Genomic DNA, 27,873 nt, shown 5'->3' on the forward strand with positions numbered 1-27,873 from the left:
TATTGTTTTCATAAATGGTACTTTTTAAAGATAAGGGCTTTAAGATTTTTGCAAGAGACCATGCTCTTTTTTTTTTTAACAGTGCCTTTGAAAACACAAGGTTCTACTCTCCACTCAGCTAAATATACAAATTGTTCTGCTTTAAAGAGGGTGTGTGTGTGTGTGTGTGTGTGTGTGTATTCGTGATCGCGCGCGCGGCGCACGTGCAGTGCCCTGTGCCTAATAGAGCCACAGTATTTTATCAGCCCTCCATTTTCTCCTTTGTGGCTGGGATGCAATCAAGAGCTGTTCCCTGGACCACAAGCTGTGCTTCACTCCCTACTGTGATGAGCAGAAATAGGCTAGCATGCTCCCAGGAATCCCAGCCCTCTCGTTCAATGACTGCCAAGTACACTTTCTTTCTCTCCTCAGAAATGTCTAATGGGTATTGCCTTCCTGAAAGGGAAATGCCGAACCACACAGCTGTGTTAATTTCAATGCACTCTAGGTTAAACCAGCAGAAAACTTTGCATCTCATTTTCATTTACAACAGCAGAGAAAGGTTTCCTATGGAGCTTTAGGAGATACAAATAGGGTAGAAATTCACTTCAGCCAGAGGGACAAAGGTGCTGATTAATTAATGATGATACAAAAATGCTTTAAGTGACCAGCATGGTGGAGCGGTCTGAGTGCTAGATTTGGAGTAGGAAGAGACCTAGGTAGGACTCCTTTGTCTAAAGCTTCCTTGCTGTGTGACCTTATTATTGAGCCTCTACAAGTCTCAATTTCCTGTTTAAAATGAAGATAACAATGCTTTTGTACTTACCTCATAGTGTTGTTGTGAGGGTCAAATGAACGATAAATATACAAGTGCTTTGCAATATCATATATATGTATATATATACACATACACACACACACACATATATAACACTGATATTTTCCATCATTGTTTGAATTAAAGCTACAGAAATAGAAACTGATTTGTTATGCTGATATGAAGAGTCATACACAAAAATATATCTTTATTGAGCTCTGCCTGGAAAGAGAATTCAACAAAAATAACTCTTGAATATACCCATAAACATATCCTCCAGCATTTATTTATTTGTTTGGTTTTTTTAAGGCAAGTAGATTCTTTTCTGCCTTTCTAAACCAGCGTCATAGCATCAGGGAATTTTAGCACTGGAAGGAACCTCAGAAGTCATCCTGTAGATGAGGTTATCTGCACAAATACTTTAGTCCTAACCTATTACAATAACATCAGAGATATTTTGGTTATAATGCTCTCTATGCAGAAGGCAAAGGTAGATGTTTCCATGAATGACTTTACTCTCATGGTCCTGTTTAAAAGAGTATGTAGTTTGATACTCTTCTTAGTGTGGGCAATTGTAGAGCAACTGCAGAATTTTGTAGTTGAAAGGGGCCTTAGAGATCATCTAAAGATTAAAAACCAAAATCTTTATTTTATTGATGATAAAACTGAAACTCTAGCATAGCTTGCTTTACTAAGAAGATGAAGCAGAACTGGAAACTAAGTCTTCCTATTCCCAGTCTAAAGGCTCTTTCCATCACAGCACTCAGTAAGACAGTTGAACAAACAAACAAACAAAAACTCCAAGAAATTTCCCATAAGAAAGCATTTTTTTTGTTGTGTTTTTACCTCTGAACAAATTATCCAAGTCAATATCTTCTTTTCCTTTGATTTTCAGACACTTTGCCTGCTGTACAAGTCTGGGCAAAGAACAGAAATAAAATCTAGGTTCATTATCCTGTGAGGTGGGAATAAATCATGGTAGCAGCATGAATCTAAATCAACACCACAGGGTAAACAGTAGTGAATTGGAAGGTATTTTGCTGCATTAATTTTTTTCTTGAATTTTTTTTTCCCAGGCCAAGAAAAAGGTTTTATTCAGGGACTAGGCCGAAATGTTGAGAAGCTTGTATTGTCACAGGTAGAAGTCACTTAAAATTCAGGAACTATGTTCTTTAGAACCTAAGAAGAGCTGTTTGGGTAAGAACCAGTTGCTACTGATGGCCTTAGGATCTGTTGCTAAAAAGATGATTATAAACATGGTGCTAGAACAACTAGGCAATGTCGGCTTCAGTTAAGTTACTGAGTCACAGAGCATTTGTTTACTATTGCAGCATTGCGGAATCTTGCAGGCTCTAATTTTGCAACTCTGATCATGGAATGTTGTTACAACTTGGCTTAGCACACTTTAAAAGATAAACATTATAAGAAACCTATACAAGGTAGTTAAATGTGTAGCATTGTTCCCAAGCAGGCAGGAAGCAGACCCATTTTAATTGATTTCCATGTTGCAGTTATGTAACAAAATCATAAATTTATTTTTCTTATGTTACAACACTTTAAAACTATTTAATCCTCTCCTCTCCCCCCCTACACCTCCCCCGTTGTCTCATTTTATTCTTCGAGAATCATAGAAATTTACATTGGGTCCTCACAGACCAGTTAGTCCAACCCAGCCCTTAATAAGTCTCCAACAAATGGTCATCTAGCCATTGCTTTAAAACCTCCAATGATGGGGACCTTATCACCTCCAGAAGCAACACATAATATTTCTGGAGAGCTCTTACTTATTAGGAAGATTTCGTTTCTTATATTAAACTTAAATTTAAGCCTCTGTATTTTCTACCCATTGTTCCTGGCTTATCCTACAGGGTGAAGAAGGACAACTCCAATTCTTTTTCCATATGAGAGCCCTTCAAATATTTGAACATAGCTATCATGGTTCCTTTTACATCTTCTCTTTTCCAGGCTGGGCACTCCTATTTCCTTCGCCCATTCCTCATATAATCTCGAATCACCATCCTAGCTGCCCTGTTCTGGAAGCTTTCCAGCTTATAAACAGTCTTCCTAAAATGAGGCAACCGGAACTGAATTTATTATTGCAATCAGATAATTATAAACATGGCACTAAAACAACTAAGAAATGGGAACTTCAGTTAAGTTGCTGAATGTCAGGGAACTTATTAACTTTTGTTAATGTGTTCCAGATATTGTCTGACCAGGGCAAAGTACAGTGGGACCATCACCTCCCAAGTTCTCAAGGCAACTTTTTGTGCCAACTAAGGTTATCTCAGTTCTGTAAAGGAGGAAAACTGAGGAAGAGGTGGGATTAAAACACTCACTGAACAGTTCAGGGAGAGGTATTTTGGAACACGTGCAAAATTTTTAAATAATTTAAGGAGGTGGTATACATAACTAGGGATAAGTTTTATGTGTAGATATTATCTATTTGTGTAAAAAAACCTATATGTTACAGAACACACAAATCCTATGGGTTTAGCATCTATTGTAGATATTTTGCTTTGCAAATAAGTTATTGAAAATATAATTTCTAATAAAATTCATATTTGGCACCTTCATGATGGGGCAGTCCTGCATATCTATTTACAAACTGAATGTAATCACACTAAAACATCAGGCATATTTTATGTACTTATTGTAATGCAGGATAAAACCATAAGAAGAATGCTAAATTGAAATGTCAGTATGGTTAATATTTTATAAAGAGAAAGAGAGCATAGCATATTAGAAAAGATTTGAAATCAGGAGAGACCTGGGTATGGAACCCACCTCTGACACCTGCTAGCAAAATGACAACATGCAAAATCATTTAACTTTTCTGGTCTGTAGCGTCCTCATCCATAAAAATGGAGAGAGTAACACCTGTGACTCCCATCTCAAAGGGCTGTAGTGAGTATCAAGAAGGAAGCAGGTACGAATCATGGTTCTATAATTTACTATCTCTGTGACCTCAGATAAATCACTTAACCTCCCTGGGCTCTATGTTCCTTAGCTAGAAAATGAGGGGGTTATATTAAATGGTCTCTAAAGTCCCTTCCAGCTCTAAACCTATTTAAAAAGTGCTATCTTTCTTTCTTTCTCTCCATATATACACATATACCAGCTATCACATTTTAGAAATATTTTTTGAGGATTAAGAAATGAAAATGTAATTTTTTGTTACAAGGAATGGCTTTCGGGGAGCGGGGAAGGAAAGGGATACAGGAAGAAATTTTAGTGATGTAAAAATAAAAGACAGCAATAAAAATATTAAATAAATGAAAAAGACTAGAAGCTTACACAGAAGTCTTCCATACCTGTAAACATAAGAACCCAGTTCCTTAATTCAACCAGTGTGAATAAAAAGACCCTTGAATACAATAAATGAGAGGGGAAGGAGAGAAAAGGAAGAGCATCCAAACAGCCTCAAAAGAGTATAGCTTTTTAGATAAGAAGGAAATAACAACTGAGTCAACAAGCAGCGGGGGGGGGGGGGGGGGGGGCACGCCGCAGCGGCAGAATAAACACCTCCAACATGATGAACAAATACTATGGATAAAAAGATCCACAAGAAAAGATACCAGAAGGGGGGAAAAACAGATTAACTTCCACAATGGCCCAAGAAATGGAAACTTTGAATAAAGGAATGGAATCGATGAGAAATCAAATCCTCAGGCTGGAAAGCCAATTTGCTGCAGAAGCAAAATTTTAGCAAAGCAAGAGCACAGGACGATGTGAAGGGAGGAGGGGAAGGGAGAGATATCTTACAAGCAAAGATGACAGAGTGAGAAGATTCATCAGAGAATTTATCTAAAAATCAGGAGATCATCTAGGAAAAAAAACATGAAGAAAAAGTGTTTAACCAAGATATTTTCAAGAAATTGCTTTAAAAAAGTCTTAGAATTAGTAAGATCAGGAGACATAATGCAAGTCTATTGGATTCACTGGGCACCCTCAAAGAGAAACATCAGATTCAATTCATCTGGGTAAAGAGTCATTGAATTCTAGAGCTACATGGACATAAAGAAATAATCTTACCACTGGCTAAGGAGAAACCCTCACCTATCTAAGGTAATACAATTCAAATTTCACTGGCTCATTATCTATCATGATAAGAGAGAGAAAAAGACTGTTATATGACCTTAAAATAAGAGTTGGGGGATTATTTCAAAGAAAGAATAGGGGAAATATCATGAATATTTTTCAGAGTAACCAAAATTCATTGGGTCTGTTATAATTTGTGGCAATATCAAGTGATGAGGGAGGAGGGAAATTAGTGTATATATCTTGAAATACATTATGTATACTACTGTAGCCGGTAGCATTTATAATTAATTTAACTGGATAGTGGTTGATATGTATAATAAGTGAGAGGTAGAATGTACTGTGTAGATGAACTAAGAGGGTTTAAAATATACTTAGCACTTATCACATATATTCAGCTGCGGTACTTATGATATTCAAATATTCAACAAGGGGAAGAGGAAATGAGTAATCTTAAAAGGGATACTACTATCTACTGGAGGTAAAAAGAAAGAGAAAGGGTCAATATTTTAAAAATTGAGAAAAGAAAACATTCCGTAGAGTTAATGGAATCAGTCAGGTCAGGATTAGAACTGTATTTTATTGAATTACATTCCTTTGCAATGAAAGTGGTAATTTGAAGAAAGTGTTACGCACTTAAAGGAAAATTTGGGATAACTGAGTTAATCTAGAAAACTCTTAGGGTTCTAGGAGTGTGTTGGGGATGAATGCACAGATGTGTTTGTTAAAAAAAAAAGAATTAGAAGGGTGTTGAAAGCTGGGTCTGCTATCTCACACACCTATAATCCTTACTACTGAGGAAGGTAGGCAGGTAGAGGGCATGAATTCAGATGTTCTAAGATAAGTAGGGCTAAGCTGATGGGGTGTCCTCACTAAATCTGGCACCAATATAGGAAGCCCCAAGAGCAGGGGGGCCCCTAGGTTGCCTAAGAAAGGGCAAACTGGTTCAGCCTGGAAAATGGGCAGGCCAAATCTGGACTGATGAGCAGTGGGGTTGTCCCGTGACTGACTGCTGTACTTCCAACCTGGGGCAGATAAAGAGACCAAGTCTTTAAAAAAAAAAAATCAAACAATTAAAAAAAAGTTGAGTTGATGGTTGTAGGTGGATTCCACCCCCTGTAGGAAGCCTAGATGGCACAAAGTTGATATAGGGATTGGCCTAGAGTTTGGAAAATCTAAGTTCAAATTTGGCCACAGACTCTTCCTTAATGGGATAACCCCAGCCAAATCCCTTAACTTGTCTGCCTCAGTTTCTTTATTAGTAAAGTGAGAATAATGATAAAACCTACCTCCCAGTGTTGGTGTGAGGGATCAAATAAGATATTTATAAAGCATTTGTCACAGTGCCTGGTACACAGAAGGTGCTTAATCAGTGCTTGTTTCCTTCCTTCCTTCCTTCCTTCCTCAATTCTTCTTAACCTTACTGCCTTCTCTCTGAGGTTATGCCAAATTTATCCTGTGTATATTTGTTTGTATATATAGCAGTTTATAAGTTGTCTCCCCCAATAGACTGTGAAATCTTGGAGATTGTATGCCCTGTCCTTAGCACAGGGGCTTAAAAATGCTAGGGGACTGACTGGGTGTTACAGCAAGAATTTGTGTGTATCAGCAAAAGGCCAATTAGAACTGTGTATGAACCATATGGATTTCAATGTAAATGGATTAAATATCTACAAAAAGAAAACGATTACAGAACAGGAAGGAGGACAAGCTGCAACAAGTCTGTAGTTTACTACAGGTGAGTATATGCCATGCTTATGATATTGGGGATTCCAAATGAGAGGCTGGAAAATAGGTTATTGTGGATCAGCAGCGTCTAGAAAATCAGGGCTGCAGTCCTCTTTCTGGACAGTTCATTTCAAACCAGAAACCAATGAGAGAACAGTAGCAACTCAATCATCAGTAAATGAACCACTGACAGAAAAAATACATCAATATTAAAGATTTGCGTACCTAATAGCCCTAATAAATAAAATTTTAAGGTTAAGGATTAGTTAATTTGTAAAAGGATCTAGACAGAAAGCAGGAATGGTGGGTGATTTCAACATCACATTTTCAGTATATAATAAGTCAAACTGAAACATAACTAATATAATTGAACAGTATACTAGAAAAATAATTTGATAAATATGTGGAACTAAGTGAGTTTACTAAGACAATTTATTTTAATTTAAATAAGCAAGGGACATTCAGAAAAACTGATCAAAATTTAGGGTATAAAGACCTTATGAATAAGTGAAGAAAATGCATATATTTAAATACTACTTCTACAGAATGTTAATTAATATAATAATAAAAAAGAGAAATGTGATAAAATTCAGCCTTCTGATGGCTTATTTAGAAAACTCAAGAATATCAACAACCAAACAACAGGTTCTTGTGCGCATCTGGTTCTTAACCATTATTATCTATTCTAACCTATACCTCTGATCTATTTTTTATTCATAACTAAATAATTTAGATAATTACTATTTAGTATAATTTTAAATCTGGAAATATAACCCTTGCTTCTTTTTTTTTAATTTTTCATCATTTCTTTGAGTATTGTTTTTCTCATTCTATAAATTATGTTATTAGTATTGTTACTGGTGAAGCATTCAATCTAAAGATTTATTTACAGAAATATTGTTAAACTTTCCTCAACTTAGCAATAAACACTGAATTATCTTTTTTCATTTTTTAGTTCATAAATTATTTCATAAAAAGTATTCTATAATTGAATATATATACATATATATGTATATATACATACATACACACACATATGTATATGTATGTGTATATATATTCCCTGTTAGTTGTGTAAACTTGGGCAAATCACTTCATCCATTTGGGCCTCATCTGTAAAATGGACAGTTGGATTCATCAAGTTTTAGTTCATGTAAATCTTCTGATATTTCTCTCAATTCCTCATATATGTCATTTCTTACGTGTCATAATATAGTATTATATTAATGAGTCACACTTTCTTCATCTCTCTCCTAATCAACAGCTATCAAATTTGTTCCTGGTTTGTATCTTTGTTCATTTTTCTATTAAAGAATTAATGAGTTTTCTCAACCTGCTTCCTGTCGCTAGAATGCACCCTCCCCGCAATTCTGACTACTGAAATCCTCCACACATCTTTAAAGCCTACTTCAAATGTCACCCTCCTCTGAATCTTTTCTTGTGTCACAGGACAGTCTGCTAAAGCTTATGGGATCAAAAATATTTTTAATGCACAAAATAAAATACAAAGGATGCAATTATTTTGAAGTATATGTACATATATATATATATGTATATATATATATATATATATGTATGTATGTATGTATTTTAAAAGTTCAGAAACTCTAAGAAGGCCTTTCCAAGACTTCTCATGCTCTTTTATTTCATAGCATTCTTTCCCTCACCACCTACTTAGAAGTCAAACAATTTTTACAATAGGGATTTGCAACATACATACAGCTATCAATGTAGAATACTATACTATACATCCAGTCTGTCTCTGATGTTGAAATCTGCCATTTGTCATCAAGGGTCACTGCCAACCTTTGTCATCAATTTAATTCAACAAATTTTATTAAGCTCCTATTATGTGCAAAGGGGTAGAGGGGTAGGAAAAAAGGAAGGAAAGAAGGAAGGAATTGTTAACTGTATAAAATAAAATACACAGAATTACAAAAGAAACTGATTATATTCTAATACAATGATCGAAATATTTTTTTTAAAAAAAGTTCAGAGATACTAAATTAAGAATTCCTGCTTTGATAGATCTTTTCAGTAAGGTGGATACTCCCATCATTGAAGCACATTACAACTCTTTGATTAGAAGGTCTTCACGAGTTACTAATATGTCCATGAGAGTCATTACCTGGTAGCTGACCTTCCAGTAATGAACCTCTGAACTCAGCCAGGCAGGCCATAAGACAACAAACACATACAAACCCTTGCTGGGCTTGTATCTGAAAATATTTACCTGCCATAGCTTGGGCTCTAGGGGCACAGTCTTTGAAAACCCAAAATCTCTTGCAATTTCATAATAAGGCACTAAGTATGATGTGTGTATATGTGTGTGTGTTTGTGTTGGGTCCAGTGGTATGCTGGAGCCAGCTCAAACCAGCCAGTGAGAGTCAATTGCTAAATTTTCAGTGTGAGCATTTACACCTTAGAAAATTGGCAAAGCTACTATTCAGGATTTGATTTATTGTTTTCCCGAGTGTCTATACTTCAGAAAGTGATGGAGAAAATGTTAATAATGCATTTTAACCTTAAAAGTATGTCACCTCCATGCTTTTATATTTTCAGAGAGCTGGCTTTATTAAACATTTACCACCACACTCTTGGGTAGGGTAGGGAGAGTAGGGAAAAGAAAGTGTACTGAACTGTGTACTGAAAAAAACCAAAAACCAAAAAACCAGACCCAACAATTCAAGCCTATTTTTGTCTGAGAAGCAAAAGAAATTTTTTTCTGACATAAGGAAGGCAGCAGTAACATCCTGTTTTGGCCTTCTATTTATTTGTATTTCTTTAAAGGCTGACTGTGATAATTTTTTACATTCAGAACAAATGATGAAATGGAATCATGTTCAACAGACCCACTATTGTCATGTGTCTTCTTGATGCATAAAAAAGGAAGCTTAAGGACTTTAAAAAACAGCAAATGACTATTTTATACATGCAAATATATCTTTTTCCAAAACGTCCTTCTCTAACTTCATGATGGTGGTTAGTGATTGCTTGCACTGTCACAGGATTTGTTTGTTTTCCCATATGCCTCCCCTCCCTCCAAGGTCTATTCCCCAGGCCCTGACCCACATAGCCACCGAAAACAGAAACACTAGGGTCTAAGATCCTGGAAGATTCTGCTTGCCTTTTGTTACCATTTAAACAGCTTTTAGTTTGTTTTGTTTTTTGGTTAGAACACCTTTACACTTAGTATTGGAAAATAAGTGCCTTGCATGAGAACACATTTTAGAAAGCATAAGGCACTATATAAATGTGAGGAGTTGGTAACAGGATTAGCCAAAAGAATTATAGAACTGGGAGAGGTCACAGAAATCATCTCATTCAAACCTCTCTCTCTTTACAGATGAGATAAACGAAGTCCAGAAAAGTTCAGGGCCTTGGCCGGGGTCACAGAGCTAGTTAATCGCAGAAGCTGACTTCAGGACTCCTTCTTCTACTTCATTAGGGGGGCTTCCCTCAGATCCCGTGACAGACACATCATTAGGCATGGATGTTCTTTGGAAACAGTTAAATCTTTTCAAAATTTCGATTCATATTAAGAGTTTGAAAATACCACATGATAAAAAATAACCAGCTAAAGGTCACATAAAACATGAAGTGAAACAAGTCAGCATAAGCTCTATTGGTAAAATTTTGTTTTCATGTAGTATATGTGTGCGTGTGTTTATGTATGTACATATGGATACCAATGCCTCCTCTACATAGGGAACCTTGAACAGTTTTAATACAAGTGGTTGGCTGGTCATTGAGTTGATCCAGCTTCTTGTATCTTTCAAAGTTACTTGTTTTTTACAATATGGATGAACTCAAGGTAGAGAATGAGACTTTTTTTGGACATGGCCAATGTGGGGATTTGTTTTGCCTGATTGCGCATATTTATTATAAGGATTTTGTTTGCCTTTTTTTTCACAGTGGGGGAGGGGAGGAAGAGAAAATAGATTTTTGCTATTTAAAACACACACATACATAATACATATGTGTGTGTGCGTGTGTGTGTGTATATATGCCCTTTACTGGCTAGAGCCTGGAACCAAGGAAGTTACTTAGAAATTTACAGACTTATATACTTTCAAAAGAATTTTAAAATCAGAGCAAGAAAAAACACTGCTTAAAACTTACAAAAAATATTATCAGATATATCTGATATGTATTACAATACCAGATAACAGCATCCATGGCTTTTTTTTCTTTTGTCTTCATAATATAAAGTATCCTTAAGAATACAGATAACAAATCAGTAACTCATTCTAAGTTACCAATTTTGTTTCCATGATTATAAAGTTGTATCTATGTCTGTATTTATATATGCTTCAATATTGGTTCTGTAATTTTGACGGTGTGGGCATTCTCTCTTTAAGTAGACACTACAACCCCATATAACCTAACAGACACTATTCAAGAGTTTCCTAACATATAGTTAGTCACCAGGCTTGAGCTTGAATCTCGTCCTGTTCCACAGAACGTTCCAGAACTTGTGCTCTTTTACCTACCATAGCTTTTGATAACCAAGTTCAACATCCAATTGAATCCACACACCTTGTCCCCCCATTAATTTAATTACTTCAAATAGTTCATAATTTATTTACCCTCCATGTTGGGGATAAGTACATCATAAATAGGTAGGTAAAGACAAAAAGAGGACAGATAGATGGAGAGGGGAATAGATAATAATAATAATACCTAACATTTATATAGTACCTGCTATGTGCTAAGCACTGTACTAAATCCTTTACAAATATTATTTCATTTTATTCTCATAACAAGCCTGAGACATAGATTAGATAATAGATGCTATTATTATCTCCACTTTACAGATGAGGAAACTGAAATTAAACAGAAGGTAAATCATTTGCTCAGGGTCATACAGCCAGATTCTGGGTCTTTGATAGGTGATCAGAGCTTTTTTTTTAAAATATAATTTTCTATGACTAAAAAACATTCCCTATTAAGAGTATGAAAACACTAAATTAAAGGCTCTTTTAGAATTCATGGCTCTATGACACCAATTCTAAAAATTAAATTGAAGCAACATTTATTAATCATTGACTTTCTGTGTAGCTGCAGATTCACAAAGATCAATGACATATGCTTTTTTTTTTTTTGCTTTATGGTGAGGAAATTGGGGTTAAGTGACTTGCCCAGGATCACACAGCTAGTAAGTGTTTGAGGCCACATTTGAACTTAGGTCCTCCTGACTCCAGGGCTGGTGCTCTATCCACTGTGACACCTAGCTGTGCCTGGTGATCAATGACATTGCTCCCAAGGAACCTGCAATGTAATGGGGCAAGTGGGAGAAGGACCTCCACCCCTCCTCCACACACACAAACATGACATGTGGGAAAGCATAACAAATAGAGGCCCAGGTAAAGCCTTGTGAGAAATCTGAGAAAAGAGAGATCATTTTTACTGAGAGAAGAGTAGACAATTTCAGGGAACAGCTTTATCAAGGTGGTTGCATCTGAGGTGGGGCTTGAAAGAAGTAAGGGATTTTAAAGGATGCAGATAAGGAGAAAATATACTGAGAATGGAGAGGAGAAGAAGAGAGATTAGAATGAAGTTTGGCTGGAATAAAGAGTCAGTAAGAGATAAGGTCAGACAAGTAAGCTGCAGTCACATGGCAGTCTACTTGAATGCTAGAACTGGGAGGTAATACTTTTATTCAGTAGGCAAGGAAGAGCAGTTGGAGGTTTTTAGTCAGAACAGTGGTATAATCAGTTAGGAGGACTACTCAAGTAGAGAGGTGAAAAACTGATTGGAGAGGGAAGAGGCTGGAAGCAAGAAAACTCATTAGGAGGGTAGTCTAGGGAAAGGGAGAAAGGATCCTGAATTATGGATTACAGTACAAGTAGAAAGCAGATAAGAGAGGGAAGAGATAGAAATCAAAGGGCTTCGTAAATGGAGTGGATGAATGGGGCCAGGGAGAGTGAAAAGTCACAGATGACTTCGAAGCTTTAACTGAGTGAGTGAAGGATGGCAGTACCATCAGCAGGAACAGCACAACTGAAAGGAGGGGCGGGATTAAGGGATAAGGAATTCACCTTTGGACACAATGAATTTAAAGTAGCAGGAGGGCATTCAGCAGACAGTGGGAAATGTAGGAACAGAACTCCGGGGAAAGGACAAAGATTTGGGGACAGGTCAATGCAGAAAATATTTTGGGGGAGAAGAAAGTTGTTATTTGGAGTGATATTTAAAATAAGTAAATTTTATAGTAACATAAATAAGTGATAATATTAACAAGTGATATTTCAAATAAGTCAATGGGTCATTCACAGAAGGGACCTCACTTGTCATCCTAGTCTATACACAAAAGCAATCTTCAAGAAAACATACCTGACAAATACAATTGTTAGAGAGCAAAATCTAAGCCGTATCTTTGTATTTCTAGGGCTTCCATGAGGGAGAACTTATCATCTCTCAAGGTGGCCCATCCCACTCATGGACAGTGCTAATCACGGGGAAGTGTTTTGTGTCTTCTAGACTAACTCCATGAACCTTCAACTCATTCTTCCTCGTTTACCCCTCTGAGGCTAAACAATACACCTAATCCCTTCTCCGCATGGTAGGATCAAATGAGATAATACGTATAAAGTTCTTTGCAAACCTTAAAAATGCTATCTAGATGCTCATAACAACAACAACAACCATATAATAATTTTTTCCTGATTCTTGTCTCCAACAGTTTTTTCAACCAATCTCCATATGCCATGGACTCAAGGTCCTTCATTACCCTGGTTGCCCTGTTCTGGATATTCTATAGATTATCAATGTACTTCTTAAGGCATGGTGCCCACAGCCAAACACAACATTCTACAGGAGGTCTTGTGAAAACAGAGAACATTGAGACTTCCATATAACTATTCCTGGAAGTTCTGCCCCCCTTAATGAAGCTATTCTGTTTCCCTTGGTGTAATGAGTGAGATCAGTATTAGTCATGAGTATATATCATGGTACTGAAAAAATAGTTCCTATGATAAGACTTCAATGAATGAAGATATCAACTCCCCTTTAGAAAAGGAGATACAATGTCCAGAACCATGACATTTTCTGACTTGTGAAGAATGAAGACAGAAAACAGAAGGATTTGGGTTTGTTTCATTTTGTTTTGTTTTTGCTCAATAATATTTGCCTACCAATGCTTATTCTGGATGGATTACAAGATTTTACCCAAAAAAAAACTGTATCAGACCTGATTTAAACCATATGTACACTTTATCTCAGTTTAAAAATGTTTCCTAAGTGTTGTGAAGTAGTTAACCTTAGGTTATAGTGACAAAGACGAACAGTAAGCAAGATAACCCAAAGCCAAAGAACAATGAAAAAAAGAACTACTGAAATCTGTTTTGAGCGTGCACAATATCACCTCTGGCAGCTTTGCCTGTCTATTTATGTAAGGTTCAGGTTGTTAAAAATATATTTATATTATCCAATACTTGCTATCTGGCTATAAGGGAGACAGCCCAGAAGCATGCCCCAGGGCAGTGGGGGAGTCAATCTAGGGCTGGAACTTTTTCCTGGATAAACCACAAAATGGTAAGGGAAAGCTGTCAGGATTGTACTACCAGTATTCTAACATGGCATTATATTTAGAACTTTAGGTCAGGTATGGCTGAATAATAGTTGAGGATGCTATGTCTTTTTTAGTGGTATAGAATCATAGAATCTCATTATTAAAAGGAACTTCCATGATCATCAAGGGCAGGGATGCTAAACCTTTGTTGCATCATGGATCTCCTGGGCCGTCTGTTTAAGCCTATGGACCCCTTTCTCAGGATGATGTTTTTAAATAACTGAAGGAAAAGCTAGATTTCACTTAGAGGTTAGTAAAAACATCTATTTTTTTTTCCTCATTCAAGTTCACAGAACCCTTGAAATTGATCCACGGAACGTCTTGGGGTTTATTTATCATAGTTTAAGTTCAACCTTAACCTTTAACTTAATCAAGAATACCCTCTATCTGGGACAGTTAGGTGATGTAGTACATACAGCACTGATCCTGGAGTCAGGAAGACCTGAGTTAACAATATGGCTTCAGACACTTACTACCTGCATGATCCTGGGCAAGTCACTTAATCCCAATTGCCTTACAAAAATACCCTCTATCTAACTTCAAAGGCAAAACCAGAATGGACAGGAGAACTAAAATGGAACTTAACCCAGCCAACCACAGGGTGTTTAGCTCCTCTATACTAACTCTATGTACTGAGAATTAGGACACTTGGGTTCTACCATAATGTTGGCCCTACCATTAACTGGTAGGTGTGACCATGTGCAGATCACTTAAGAATTCTGGACCTCTATTTTCTCATCCATAAAGGAAGTGGCTGAACCAGATAACCAGTAGAAAACCCATTTTCATCTCTTAGGTTTTATGATTTATGAGCACCATGGTGGACAAACACTTTCTTCAGCTCAGGGCAGAGATATTCTGGAGTGAGAAGGCCTTTTTCAGTCTCCGACCAAGAGCCAATATACTTATTGTTGTTAAGTCTTTTTTCAGTTCTGTCCAACTCTTTGTGACCCTGTTTGTTTTGTTTTTCTGGCAAAGATACTAGGGTAGTTTGGCATTCCCTTCTCTAGCTCATTTTATGGAAGAGGAAACCGATGCAAACAGGGTTAAGTGACTTGTCCAGGGTCACATAGCTAGTAAGTGTCTGAGGCCAGATTTGAACTCAGGAAGATGAGTCTTCCTGACTCCATGCCCAGCACTCTATCCACTGTGCCACCTAGCTGTCCCTAAGCCAATATAATACTAGTCCCTAATTGCTTCAGGGTTTCTGTAGGCATCTGAATTAGTCTTCAGTTAACAGGGAATTCAATTCAGTCATCATGGGATTCAGTTAGTTCAGCAACCTCCAAGTCATCCAAATCCAATAAACAAGTACTAAATTCCTGAGGTTTGTACGTGCACATGGCACAGGATGAACACAGACAGGCTTGATATAATTTCCTAGTTTCTTCAAGTCAAGATTTTTATGGGGGCTTTCTAATTACCCAATTTTACTTTCAATAGTAACAATAGCTGCTTTCATTGTAGGACCAATGGGCTTCATGCTCAGGAACACAGTGAGCTGAATGCCCATTTTCACTACATTTGTCCTGCTGGGATCTTATGAGAACATACACTCTCTACTTCAAGGCCAACAGATGTGGCACAACAGCAAACGGGCTGTTGGATACGGAATAAGAAACTCCAGAATTCAAATTCCACCTCTGAAACCTGCTAGTCAGGCAAAGAGCAAGTTACTCATCCTAAGTTTCTTCATTGTTAAAATGAGGAAAATAATATTTGTAAGTTTTATCTCCTAAAAGGTCATTGTGGGGCTCAAGCGAGATGAATGCCTGAAAAACACTTGGTAAACCTGAAAGAGCTATGTAAATATCAATTATTAGTGTGCTATTAATTAATTAACAGTGTTGACTGAGTGCCTACTATGTGTTCAGAAATGTGAGCGTACAAAATACTACAAGGCACGGAGCTTTCCCCCAAGAGCTCAAAGATTGGTTTTGTAAACAAGAGATACAAGTAAAAAATAATGAGTAAAAAGACAGGAAAAAATAAGGTTATGGGGCACACAAAGAGCTTAAAAGGAATCAGAAAAAGACAGAATGGCATGAGCTGTTTATCCAGGAAGAATTAAAAGGCACAAGACATAAAGGCTCCATAAGATATAGATGAGAGGAGATGAAAAGAAAGTTGGGGAGAAAAGCCTCAGGAAAAGTATAGAAATGAGCCTGGTTTGGGAGGTAGGGGCTGGAGTATAGACAGTGAGGTGACTGGCCTGAAAAGAGCTAGAAAGACGGGGAAATAAAGTTGATTAACTAATGAACCAGATACACACAGACATAGTCTGGTGTGTGGAACGACAAACTTATGTCCTTAGAATTCTGAAAATCAATCTTATTGTCGCTAATTTGGGAAATGGAAACAAGCTGGGTTGGCCTATGGCAGTGCAATTTATTACCAAGATTGTTAAGGAACTTTTCCACTACACCATTATCTCTAATTACCACAGTTCTGTTCTAGCCATTTTTATTACCAGTGTACGCCTAGAGAAGTACATAAGATTTACAAAAGAGTATGTTACGTGCGAACACAGTGACCTTCAGTCATTTATTAGCACTGAGCGAATTGGAGAGACTTCTTGGTTTCTGACACAGAAATGAGGACATGCTCATTTTAAAGATGCTGACTTTGAAGCAGTGGATGATAAGACCGTGACTTTGAAGTTAGAAATGACTTCAGGGGTCATCTGGTGCAACTCTTCTCATATTCAGATAAGGAACTGAGGTTTGCTCTTTTCTATAAGGAATCACGATTCCTCAAGGAATAATTCCATAAGGAAGTACGATTACACAAAATGCTAGGACTTTTTTGGAAAGTTGTTAAGTGACTTGCCCAAAGCCCACAGGGAGTAAATTAGTTAGGATTCAAACCTAGGTCCCCTGACTAAATCCAAATTATTTATAAGGCACCATGCTACTGGGTGGGACTGCCTCAGAAAATTATGAAAAGCAGAAAGGAACATGAGTTACAAAATGACTGTCATGAAACTCGATTAAATCAGGACATTTATAGATGAAATTGGAAAAAGGATAACAAATCGATGGATTACTGGTTATTTGCCAATATTTCTATCTTGATTTAGGAGGTGAAGTATATAGAATGTTGAGCCAGGAGTCAGGAAGACCTGAGTTCAAATATGGCCTCAGACACTTACTTCACTGTGTGACCCTGGGCAAGTCACTTAACCTGTTTGCTCAACAGTAAAATGGGGATAATAATAGCACCTACTCAGCAGGGTTGTTTTGAAGATCACGTGAGATATCTGTGAAATGCTTAGCACAACACCTGGTACATAGCAGATGTTATATAAACGCTCATTTCCTTCCCCTTTCCCACTGTTCTCATCAACAGTCAGTCAGCAAACATTTGTTAACTACTTATCGCGTGCCAGACACTGTGTTAAGTTTTGGGGTTACAAAGAAAGGCACAAACATCCTTCCTACCTTCAAGGAGCTCAGTTTAATGGAGGATACAACATGTAAATAATTATGCACATATAAGCTATATACAGTGTAAACTGAAGGCAGTCTCAGAGGGAAGGCATTACTCTTGGGGTAAGTGAGGATGGAAAGCAGAAGAAAAGACTCCTGCAGAAGGTGAGAAGCCAGGAGGCAGAGATAAGGTAGTAAAGCATTAGGCATGGGGGACAGCCAGTGCAAAAACCTGGTGGACTCTTAGTAGGGCATGTAGAGAGCTGACATGGTGAGATTTATGATTGGGGAAAAACACTGGCAACTGAACGGACTGTGGATAAGAGTTAATTAATCTTTTCCTACCAGGCCTTCCTACTGGTCCTCACACACGACATTCCATCTCTGAAGTCCACAGTGTCACGTGTAAGCATCAGTAGGAAGGCCTGCTCAGTGGGACCATAGTGTGTACGGAAGTGAGTAAAATATACGAAGACTATAGAAAGGTAGGGAAGGTCTGGCTGTGAATGACTTTAAATGTCAAAGAGAAGAGTTTATATTTGGAGGTAACACAGAGCCACTGGAGTTTACTGAGTAGAGAGGTAACACGGTCAGACCACTGTTTTGGGAAAAATCACTGGCAAAGTGGATGGAGCGTGGGTAGGAGTGGGGAGAGACTTGAGGCAGGGACAACAACTAGAAGGCAATGTATTCAAATCAAGGCCTAAGAAATTAAAAATTGGGGCAGCTAGGTGGTACAGTGGATAGAGCACTGGCCCTGAAGTCGGGAGGACCTGAGTTCAAATGCAGCCTCAGACCAAACACTTGACACTTACTAGCTGTGTGACCCTGGGGAAGTCACTTAACCCCAACTGCCAAAAAAAAAAAATTAAAAATTAAGTGACAAATCTAATAAGGGAAAAAAGAAAAGTATGTTTTTCTGTGACAAAAAGTGATACTTAACTGGAACTTACTTCTTAATTATTCTTTTCTAGTAGTCCAGACAGGGCAGCTAGGTGGCACAGTGTAGAGTGCTGGGCCTTAAGTCAGGAAGACTCACCTTCCTAAGTTCAAATCTGGCCCCAGAAACTAATTAGCTGTGTGACTCTGGGCAAGCCACTTAACCCTGTTTACCTCAGCGTCCTCATCTATAAAATGAGTTGGAGAAGGAAATGGCAAAGCACTCCAGTAGCTCTGCCAAGCATCAGTAAGAGGGCCTGCAAATGTGTGAGTGGAGAGAAGGATGTACAAAAAACATGTTATAAAAGTAGCAATGATAAGAACTGAGAATAAACTGGATATGTAGGGTGAGTGTGAGTAAGCAGTTGAAGATGACACCTTACCTAGATAAGCTGGAAGATGATAGCACCCCAGTCAGAGAAAGAGGACCTTTGGGAAGAGGGGAGGGTTTGGAGCAGAAAGACAAGGAGTTCTGTGTTAGACATGGGGAGTCTGAAGTGCCTGTGAGACATTCCATTCAAGATGCCCCAGACAGTGATGTAGTCCTAGAGCTAAGGGGATTGACTGAAGCTGACTGATTGATATATAGATAGATAGATAGATGGATAGATAGATAGATAGATAGATAGATATAGATATAGATAGATAGATAGATATAGTATAGATATAGATAGATAGATATAGATAGATAGATACAGATATATAGATAGATACAGATATATATATCTCTATATCTATAGATATATGTATATCTATAGATATATATATATCTATATATCTATATATCTATATATCTATATATATCTATATATATATATAGATATATATAGATATATATACGTATAGGAATCATCTGTATAGAAATGATCATTGAATCCATGGGAACTGATGGGATCAGCAAGGCAAAGAGCATAGAGAGAGAGAAGAGAAGAAGGCCCAGGAGACAGCCTTGAGAGATGATAACTACGGATGAGTCAGTGGCCTCACAAAAAGGAGGGAGGGGCACTAGATGGCACAATGGAAAGAACACTGGTCCCAGAGACAGGAGGACCTGAGTTCAATTCCAGCCTCTGACACTTACTACTTATATGACCCTTGGCAAGGTAAGAGAAGAACCAGGGAAGAACAGTATCACAAAATCCTGAAGAGATTACCCAAGAACAGATGATGATTTACAGGCTGTCTACCCTTCCACCCTGCCCTCCCCAAAAAGGGTAACAATAATGAGAAAGGAAAGCAGTCCTTTCTTAGCAATAACTAGCTAAAAGACTTTTAAAAAAAAAGTCATCTACATTCTGTGGATGTCAGTTTTCTCATCTGCAAAATGGATCTATAAAATTAATGTGGTTTTTTTTTGGGGGGGTGTACTAGGCAATGGAGTTAAGTGACTTGCCCAGGGTCACACAGCTAGTAAGTATTATGTGTCTGAGCTGGAGTTGAACTCAGGTCCTCCTGAATCCAGGGCTGGGGCTCTATCCACTGCGCCACCTAGCTGCCCCCAAATTAACGGTTCTTAATAAAATTAATCTATTAATTGCTCTCCCTCCTAAAAGTCATAAAATCATAAAACTGCAAACCATCTTAACATGGGAAACACAGAAACATTAGAAACACAGCAACAGACTGTCACTGTAATTGTATCAGCTCCATTAGGAACAGGTATAGAAGGTGTACAGCTAATCACTTTTATGGTAACGACTTCTAAATGTCTTTGGTGTAGCACATTTTAATATTACTTGAAATGTCACCCTACCTAAAGAAAATTAGAAAACTCACTATTTGGGGAATCAAATATTACATTAGTGACTAACCTTAAGCCTTTTATAATAAGGTCCCTAGATATAAAGGCTAGTTAATATTTAATATTAGAGAGCTTCTCCACAAAGGATAGGGTATAATTCAACAAGTATTTATAAGAGCAAAGGTACTGAATATCAACGAAATGCCATGCATTTGTGAATGTGAAAGGAAATGAAAAATTAGTATCACGCACCCTCTTCCTTCACTCATCACTTTTCAGTTTCCTTTTGAGCTGTCTTCTCCCCCTATTTTGTAGGCTCTTAGAGGGCATGGACTTTCTTCCTTCCTCTCTCCTTCTCCTTCTCCTCTTCTTTTTCCTCTCCTCCCTTCCTTATATTTGTATCACCAGCATTTAGCACAGTGTCTGGTATTTAGTAGAAGCTTAGAGTAACTCACTGAATGTTCTGAGATACTCCTTGGGGGAAAAAAAATAAATGAAAAGTAAATTTTGCATTTTTGATTTCAGTAATAATAAGATCTGATTATTTAAATTAGATTAATTCGTGTTTGATTAAGAAATTATAAAAGGCCTATCTGGTGTATTTGGTCAGACAGCTGTCTCAGTTATAATTTTCATGAGTTCAATGCTACAAAAAAGCATTTAAAAAGTTGTCAAGAAGCATTTGTTCCAGGCACTGTGCTGAACACTGGTGATAATGAATCAAAGAATGTTATCTTGTTGACTTTTAGAAGAGAACACATGATATTCTAACAATCATTATACATTTTTAGAAGTTACAAATACCTGCTCTCCTTCCATTTCAAGCAGGAAGATTTTTGGCTTTGGGCAAAGATAAGCCATTGGACAACTCTTATTTGCCAGAGATATGAATAATTATGGGAGATGAGAGGAAAGTCATGTTCTTTTCACCTTTCATATTCTCCTTATCTAATGTTCTTCTTTCAGTTTCCTTTCTCCTACTTTTGTTTCTTTCTTTCTTCAAACTAGAGAGGAGGTGTAAAAAACTAGGTGTGAGCAGAAGTCAGGTCTGCTACTGTTATCTCTATTCAGTGACGTACAAATATATGAGAAAAGAGGAAGAGGAAGCAAGGTGGGAGGAAACACTCAACCTGCAACAGCTTTGGCCCTGAAATCTGAAAGAAAGGCAGACAGAAAGGCTGCAAGGATGCATGGAAAACTTTTCAGGAGGGTTGCATATAGCGTTTAGGAAATGTAAGGAATCGATATTAATAGAAGAAGATGGTGCTTGATTTTACGTTCAACTACTAATTTAAAAAATGTGCTATTTTCACTAGTCTATCTAAGACATTTTGTTTATTCAAAAATGTTTTGGTGCAGAAGATTTCTGAATTTATAAACACAGGAAAGAAACTTGTGACAGAAATAAATAAGAATATATTAAAACAATACAATACAAGAAGCTCAAAAGGGGAAAGAGAACAACTGCACTTCATGAAGAAAAATATATTTTGAGGACAGAACATGACAGAGGTATCCAAAGCATTTTCTTTCTTCTTTTTTTCCTCTAATAAAGTCCAAGATCTCGATCTGTTAAGTCAAATGAGACTGGGGGCTCTGAGAATGAATATCTAGAATACCTGGAAGGAAAAGAGACATTCCCTGGAATTTTATTCTGAAAGAATATGTAGCCTAATACAGTAAAAAGAGCAAATGGAAGCAATGGTCTTCATGACTCTAGAAACAGGAAATCAGGAATGGAATGTTCATCAGAAAATGAGAAAAAAGGACCTGCCCGCATTAGGAAATAAAGACGATGCTAGAGACAAGTGTGCTTTCAATGACTTCAAGTTGTAAATAATGTGGGTGTGAAAAAATCACTAGAGAACAACTAGACCCTGTGAAGTTTCAACAAGAGAAGTGGGTGTAGAACAAACAAAATCCAAGAGAAGTTTATAAAAATAGAGAAACATGTGCACACACAAGAAGAAGACCACGTAATACAAAAAAAGGAGAAAAGCCAGGCCTCAGGACCATCCAAGTAAACATAAGCCACTCTACAATTATGAGACGTGACATCAATGCTAAATAACCTCAGTATAAAGAATGAACAAACATTTTAAAGAAACTTTGGGTGTAAAAATCTATCTAAGCATCCATTCACTGCTCAATTCAACTTCTCCCACAACATATAAGCTGCTCCTCAGGGGTAAGCTAGGTATTTGGAAAAGCTACATGAAATACATCTCCTGGTGCTGAAGTGGAAAGTTGCAACAGGCAGCCGCTGGTGCTCCAGGCCTTGAGTCAGGAAGACATGAGTTGAAGTCCAACCTCAGATACTTCTGAGGAATGGCTGTGGGCAAGTCACTTAACCTGTCTGCCTCAGTTTCCTCAATGATAAATGGGAATGATAATAGTACCTACCTCCCCAGGTAATTGTAAGCGCTTGGTGCAATGCCTGGAACGTATTAGCCATTTTAAAAATGGTTATTCCCTTCCCCAATACAGTAGAAAGAAAGAGTTGATGATCTGTAGTTACTAAAAACTGGAAATTAACAGGGGACCTATTGATGGGGAAATGTCTGAACAAAACGGGATAATTAACATATTGGAATATTATTATGCTGTACGAAGTGACACTTCTGAGGACTTCAGAGAAAAATAGGAATATTTTGTATGAATGATGCAGAGTACAGTGAGCAAAAACAGGAAAAAAATGAATGCAAACAAAAAGAAGACTAACCATAAAACAAATGCAGTGTAATCAAAATGACCTATCTCGGGTCATTGAGAAGAGGTGAAAAAATGTACCTCCCTCCCTTCCTTAGTGTGATGGGGAGCTAAGGATGCTGTTGCATAAGCTGTTAAAGATGAACACTGTGTTTGCTGGTTTGGCTGAAGTGCTTTTTCTTTGTTAAAGGGCTTTTCTTGATTACAAAGTTCACAGAGTGGATGGGTAAAGTATAGCTGGAAGGACCCTCCAAGTTCCTACACATACACGTTAGTGGTAATGCAAGAATACCATGGGTTTAGGTTGGAGCAATACCCCTCTCACCAGCGTCAGATGATCCTATGATTCTAGGTTAAACAAGGAGTTTCTATTTTGTTAGAGAGAACTAGAGATATAAGTCAAAGGGGAAGAGTATTAGACTGAAAGTCAAGTTGCCCAAGTTCTAGTTCAACCAAAAGATCGTGGTGATCACACTGATGATGATTAGAGCCCTAACTGCCAGTCCTAACAATCTTGAGCAAGCCAGTTCATGAATTAATCTTTAGGCCCTCAGTTTTCTCATCTATAAATTGGAAATGTTGACCTAGTTGAAATCACTTTAAGGTTGTTTTCAGTTCTAAAATTCTACTACTCTATGATTATGAGATTGCTGGATTTAGGGGCTAGGAGCCTGCATTCAAATGGGGTTCTATAACTTCAGTGCTAACTACATAACCTTTAGCAAATTGCTTAAATTCCTGGGCCTCAAATGAGTTTCCTCATTGTGAAATGAGAATATTAGTCTAGATGACCTCCAAGGTCCATTCTAGCTCTAAAATCAATGATCCTGTAGTTACTTTCTACCAATCAACTTCCACCTGGAATTTGATTGTGCCCTAACTTTTTGTTTTACCTACGCCCAGTGGTTATTTTATTGTTTGCCTGTTCTGTCAGTGCACCCTTCAATTTATTTGTTATTTATTGATCATTCACTAATAAGTGAGAGAAAATATGATATACTGAACAGAGGGACTGGTCAGGAAGATCTGTATTCACAACCTGCCCTGGAAACATATTAGCAATGGACAAGTCACAGTCTGTCAGTGACCCCAAGAGACTCAGACTGTAAATCACAGATGAGTTATCAATCTACATTGGTGAATCAAGTTTCTACACTGGTTGTTCTCTACACCAAGTAAATCATAAGTCTAAACATACATATGAAATTATTACTTATACTAATTCATATTTATATAGAACTTTAAGGTGGAAAAATTGCTTTCATCTCAACAACTCAGTAAGATGGGTAGGGCAAGCATCATTAAACCACTTTACAGATAAGGACACAGGCTTAGACTAGTGACTTGCCATGGTCACACAGCTAATAAGTATGAGAGCTGGGATCTGAACGAAAATTTCTAGAGTCCAAACCCAACATTCCTTCTGCTATATCACAATGCATCTCTGCAGTTACATTATGTGATTTTTACTTATGATTCTCAGCATGGAACCTTGAGAGCTCTGTGTACAAAATATTCTATAGCAATCTTCTGAGTGAACAGATAAAGAAATGTTCTGAACAGTTATAAGTATGTTTCCATCATTCTACTGAGTGACTATACATAAGTATAAATTGAAAGCTGACTCTTCTCTGGATGAATCCTAGGTTTACACTCAGAAAAATAAGCAACAAGAAAATAAAATTCCAAGAATGAAAGACAGTAAGAATCATTATTAAAATATTTGTAAAGTAGATGTCTGCACTGTTTAGGAGGAAGAAAAAAAGAAAATCAAAGTCTAGTAAATGGAAAAAGAAATCTAGGCAAAACTAATCAAAGAAACAAACACTGTAACTGAGCAAAAAAAAAAGAGAAAAGGATTGATGACAGTAATATATAAAATAACTGTTCTTGGGGAGGGAGTTAGAGAGGTTATGAGGAAACCAAAAGACCTAGTTTTATACCAGAAAGTATGCTTTCTCCTTGCTTAATTGGACCCTCAACACCGAGAGAAATATGAACAATTTTTGAAGATGAAGTAAGAGCCAAAAGTTTTCAAAGGAGAAAAGACTTGGTTGGGAATTATGCCCCAGTGAAAGTAACAATTTTTGAGCTATGAAAGAAGGATTAGAGCAAAAAAATCAAGTGAAAAGTATGTAAGGAACTGTCAACCCCAAATGATCTGAAAATGAAAAATCACTTTACATGCTCTTACATTCTAAGTAGTATTCACAAAAAAAGCTTCTTACCTGAGTTTACTGTTGAACTTTTCATGTTTTCCATTGAAGTTCACACTACAAAGACCTTTCAATTTTGAATGTGAAGAGTCGGCCACGAAATTTGCCTGTGTTTCTCTTCCCAAACAATGATGAAGCACTGCCTCCTTTTTCAAGTTTATGTCTGAATATGGGCAGCCATAAGCACTGTTTTGTATTTAAAAAAAAAAAAAGGAAAAGAAAAAAAAAGGCCCAATTGTTAGTATGTAGTGATAAACCAGCAATCCACTATGGTCAGAACAGATTTAGAGCAGCATTTAAAAATTGAGAAGATACATCCTGCTTGCACCAAATGCACTGAATATGTTTTTCCTTATCTGAAACTCCTTTGTTTGATAAAATATCAGATTCCAGATGTATAGATATTGGTCAACTGAAACAGTTTTTTGAAATATTTAACTTTTCATAACTATAACATAAGGAAATGTTTTCCATATGGTGATATAATGCATTTGTAACATAAAAGCTGATATCCCAGATGATGTCAGTCCATGAGTTGGATAGATTTTATTAGGTAAAACATATGTCATAAAATAAAGCCTATGGACAACTGGACAATCTTACCAATATAAACCCTTACAATATAATTTATTTTTATACCAATAATCTGGGAATGCCATTTTGCTTTAAAAAAAATAGATGAAAAGGTCTGGTTTTCTGAAATGCCTGTTTAGTTTAAACGACCTTGATTGATTTCATCAGTATAGGCATTCACTGCCTAGAGGCAGCTAGAGGTACAGTAGATAGAGTGAGGATCTCAAGATCAGAAGGTCTGCGTTCAAATTCTACATCACACATTTCCTAGCTGTGTGACCCTGGGCACATCGCTTAACCTCCCTGGCTCAGTTTATCCATTTATAAGATGGAGATAAAAGTGCCCACCTCACAGGGCTGTTGTAAAGATCAAATGACCAGCTCTCAATTCTCACTGCCATCCTGTCTTCACTGAAATACAACCACTGAAATATTGACAGTGGACCCAAGTAGTTCAGTAGTTGAGGCCTGCTTGACAGTATCATCAAGGAGAAGAAGACCCAGAATCAAAGATCAGCAAAAGAAAAGCCATCCTTTGGAAGTTATTAATGGTTCAGTTATAATAGTTTATATCTCTCCTCAACAGGAAAAAGTTGAAGGAAGATAGAAAAACAAACACAGAGGTAGATATCCTCCTGGTAATGATAACATCTCTCATTCCCTTTATGTCAATCACAAGAAAGGAAGGGCTCTGTTTAACTGTTGAATAAGAGCTTTAGATAAGAAACAGAAAATGGGGAAAGGAAATAAGTATTTAATTTCCAGGCGCTGCGCTGATCACTTTACAAATATTATTTCATATCCTTACATCAACCATGGGAGATAAGTGCTACTATTAATGCCATTTTACAGTTGAAGAAACTGAAGCAGCATCTGGAGTGGACATGCCGAGGGTCACATAGCTAGTAAGCAGCCGAGGCCAAATTTGAACTCAGGTCCTCCTGACCTGCCCAGTGTTCTATCCACCATGCCTCCTAACTGTATCGTAGGGCACAAGCGCGGCGGAAGGGTGGAATTTTTAAAAATATTTTTATTCTGGTAGAGAGTTCCCAAAAAGCATAAAACTTAATACTTTTGTTGGAAGTACTTAACAGTCTAACATAACTTTCTGTTACAAGATTTTTATTACCACTATTTGTTACAAATTTTCTTTTTTTCCCCTTAATTTCATCGCGTCACTCCCACTTGAATCACTCTGTGTAACACTAAAGCTTTCTCCTCCGAAATTTTAATTCCCCTGCATTTACTATATACCCTTGCTTGCTGCTGCTTCGAATTACATTTTATTTCCTTTAATCTACACTATATATCAATCCCTCCAGTCATTTAATTGTACTCATTCATTTTTTCCAAAATCCCTCCAGCTAGACTTTATCTCTTGGCAATGAGGTATACACAATGTAACATCAATTCACCTCACTAGGGCAGAATATTCTCTGAATTCTCTGAGGCAAATATTCTGAGGACACATCCTCAAATCACAAAGATGGCAGTAAAACTTGAGGTCAATTTAACATTTTTAAAAGACAAAGGCAAAAACTGCATATGAAGAGAAGATATTTGAAAGGAAACTTCCTAAGGAAATCATAACATAAAAACAAAAATTCATAGGATTGTTGATTTAGAACTGAAAGGGACCTTAAGAGGTCATCAAATTCAACTTGTTTCATTTTACAGAAGAAGAAACTGAGTCGGAGAAGTTAAGTGATTTACCCAGGGGAATTCCTTACTCCAAGCCAAGCACTCTGTCAACTGCCACCTTCTGTTGATATTGTTATTGTTTAATCATTTTCAGTCATGTCTGACTTTGTCAACCCTTGTTTGGAGTTTTCTTGGCAAAGATACTGAAGTTATTTGCCATTTCCTTCTCTAGCTCATTTTACAAATGAGAAAACAAAGGCAAAGAAGGTTAAGCGACTTGCCCAGTGCCCAGACACTAGCAGGTTATCTAAGACCACATCTGAACTCAGGTCTTCCTGATTCTAAGCCCATTACTCTACCCACTGCACAACCTACCTGCACCAAATGCCACCTAGGTAGTGATAAAAAATTTAAAGATGAAAATAAAATCGTAAACATTTTAAAGCACACATTCTTTTACCAAGGTAAATTACAAAAATCTATAGTCC

General features: G+C 37.1%; 1 protein-coding gene across 12 annotated transcripts in view; it reads right to left on the reverse strand.

The window, feature by feature from the left end:
* L3MBTL4 (L3MBTL histone methyl-lysine binding protein 4) overlaps window positions 1-27,873 on the reverse strand; it is a 483,848-nt gene that overhangs the window by 145,278 nt on the left and 310,697 nt on the right. For all 12 annotated transcript variants that reach the window (XM_078153507.1, XM_020974982.2, XM_078153506.1 and 9 more), the window contains 2 exons: window positions 25,184-25,357; window positions 1,643-1,713 (listed from right to left, as the gene is read on the reverse strand). In XM_078153507.1, coding sequence (XP_078009633.1) covers window positions 1,643-1,713; window positions 25,184-25,357 — 245 coding nt within the window. The remainder of the gene's footprint in view (window positions 1-1,642; window positions 1,714-25,183; window positions 25,358-27,873) is intronic.

This window comes from Phascolarctos cinereus, unplaced genomic scaffold (assembly GCF_003287225.1).
Source record: "Phascolarctos cinereus isolate Bilbo 61053 unplaced genomic scaffold, phaCin_HiC Scaffold_4;HRSCAF=312, whole genome shotgun sequence".
In the NCBI taxonomy this organism is placed as follows: domain Eukaryota; kingdom Metazoa; phylum Chordata; class Mammalia; order Diprotodontia; family Phascolarctidae; genus Phascolarctos; species Phascolarctos cinereus.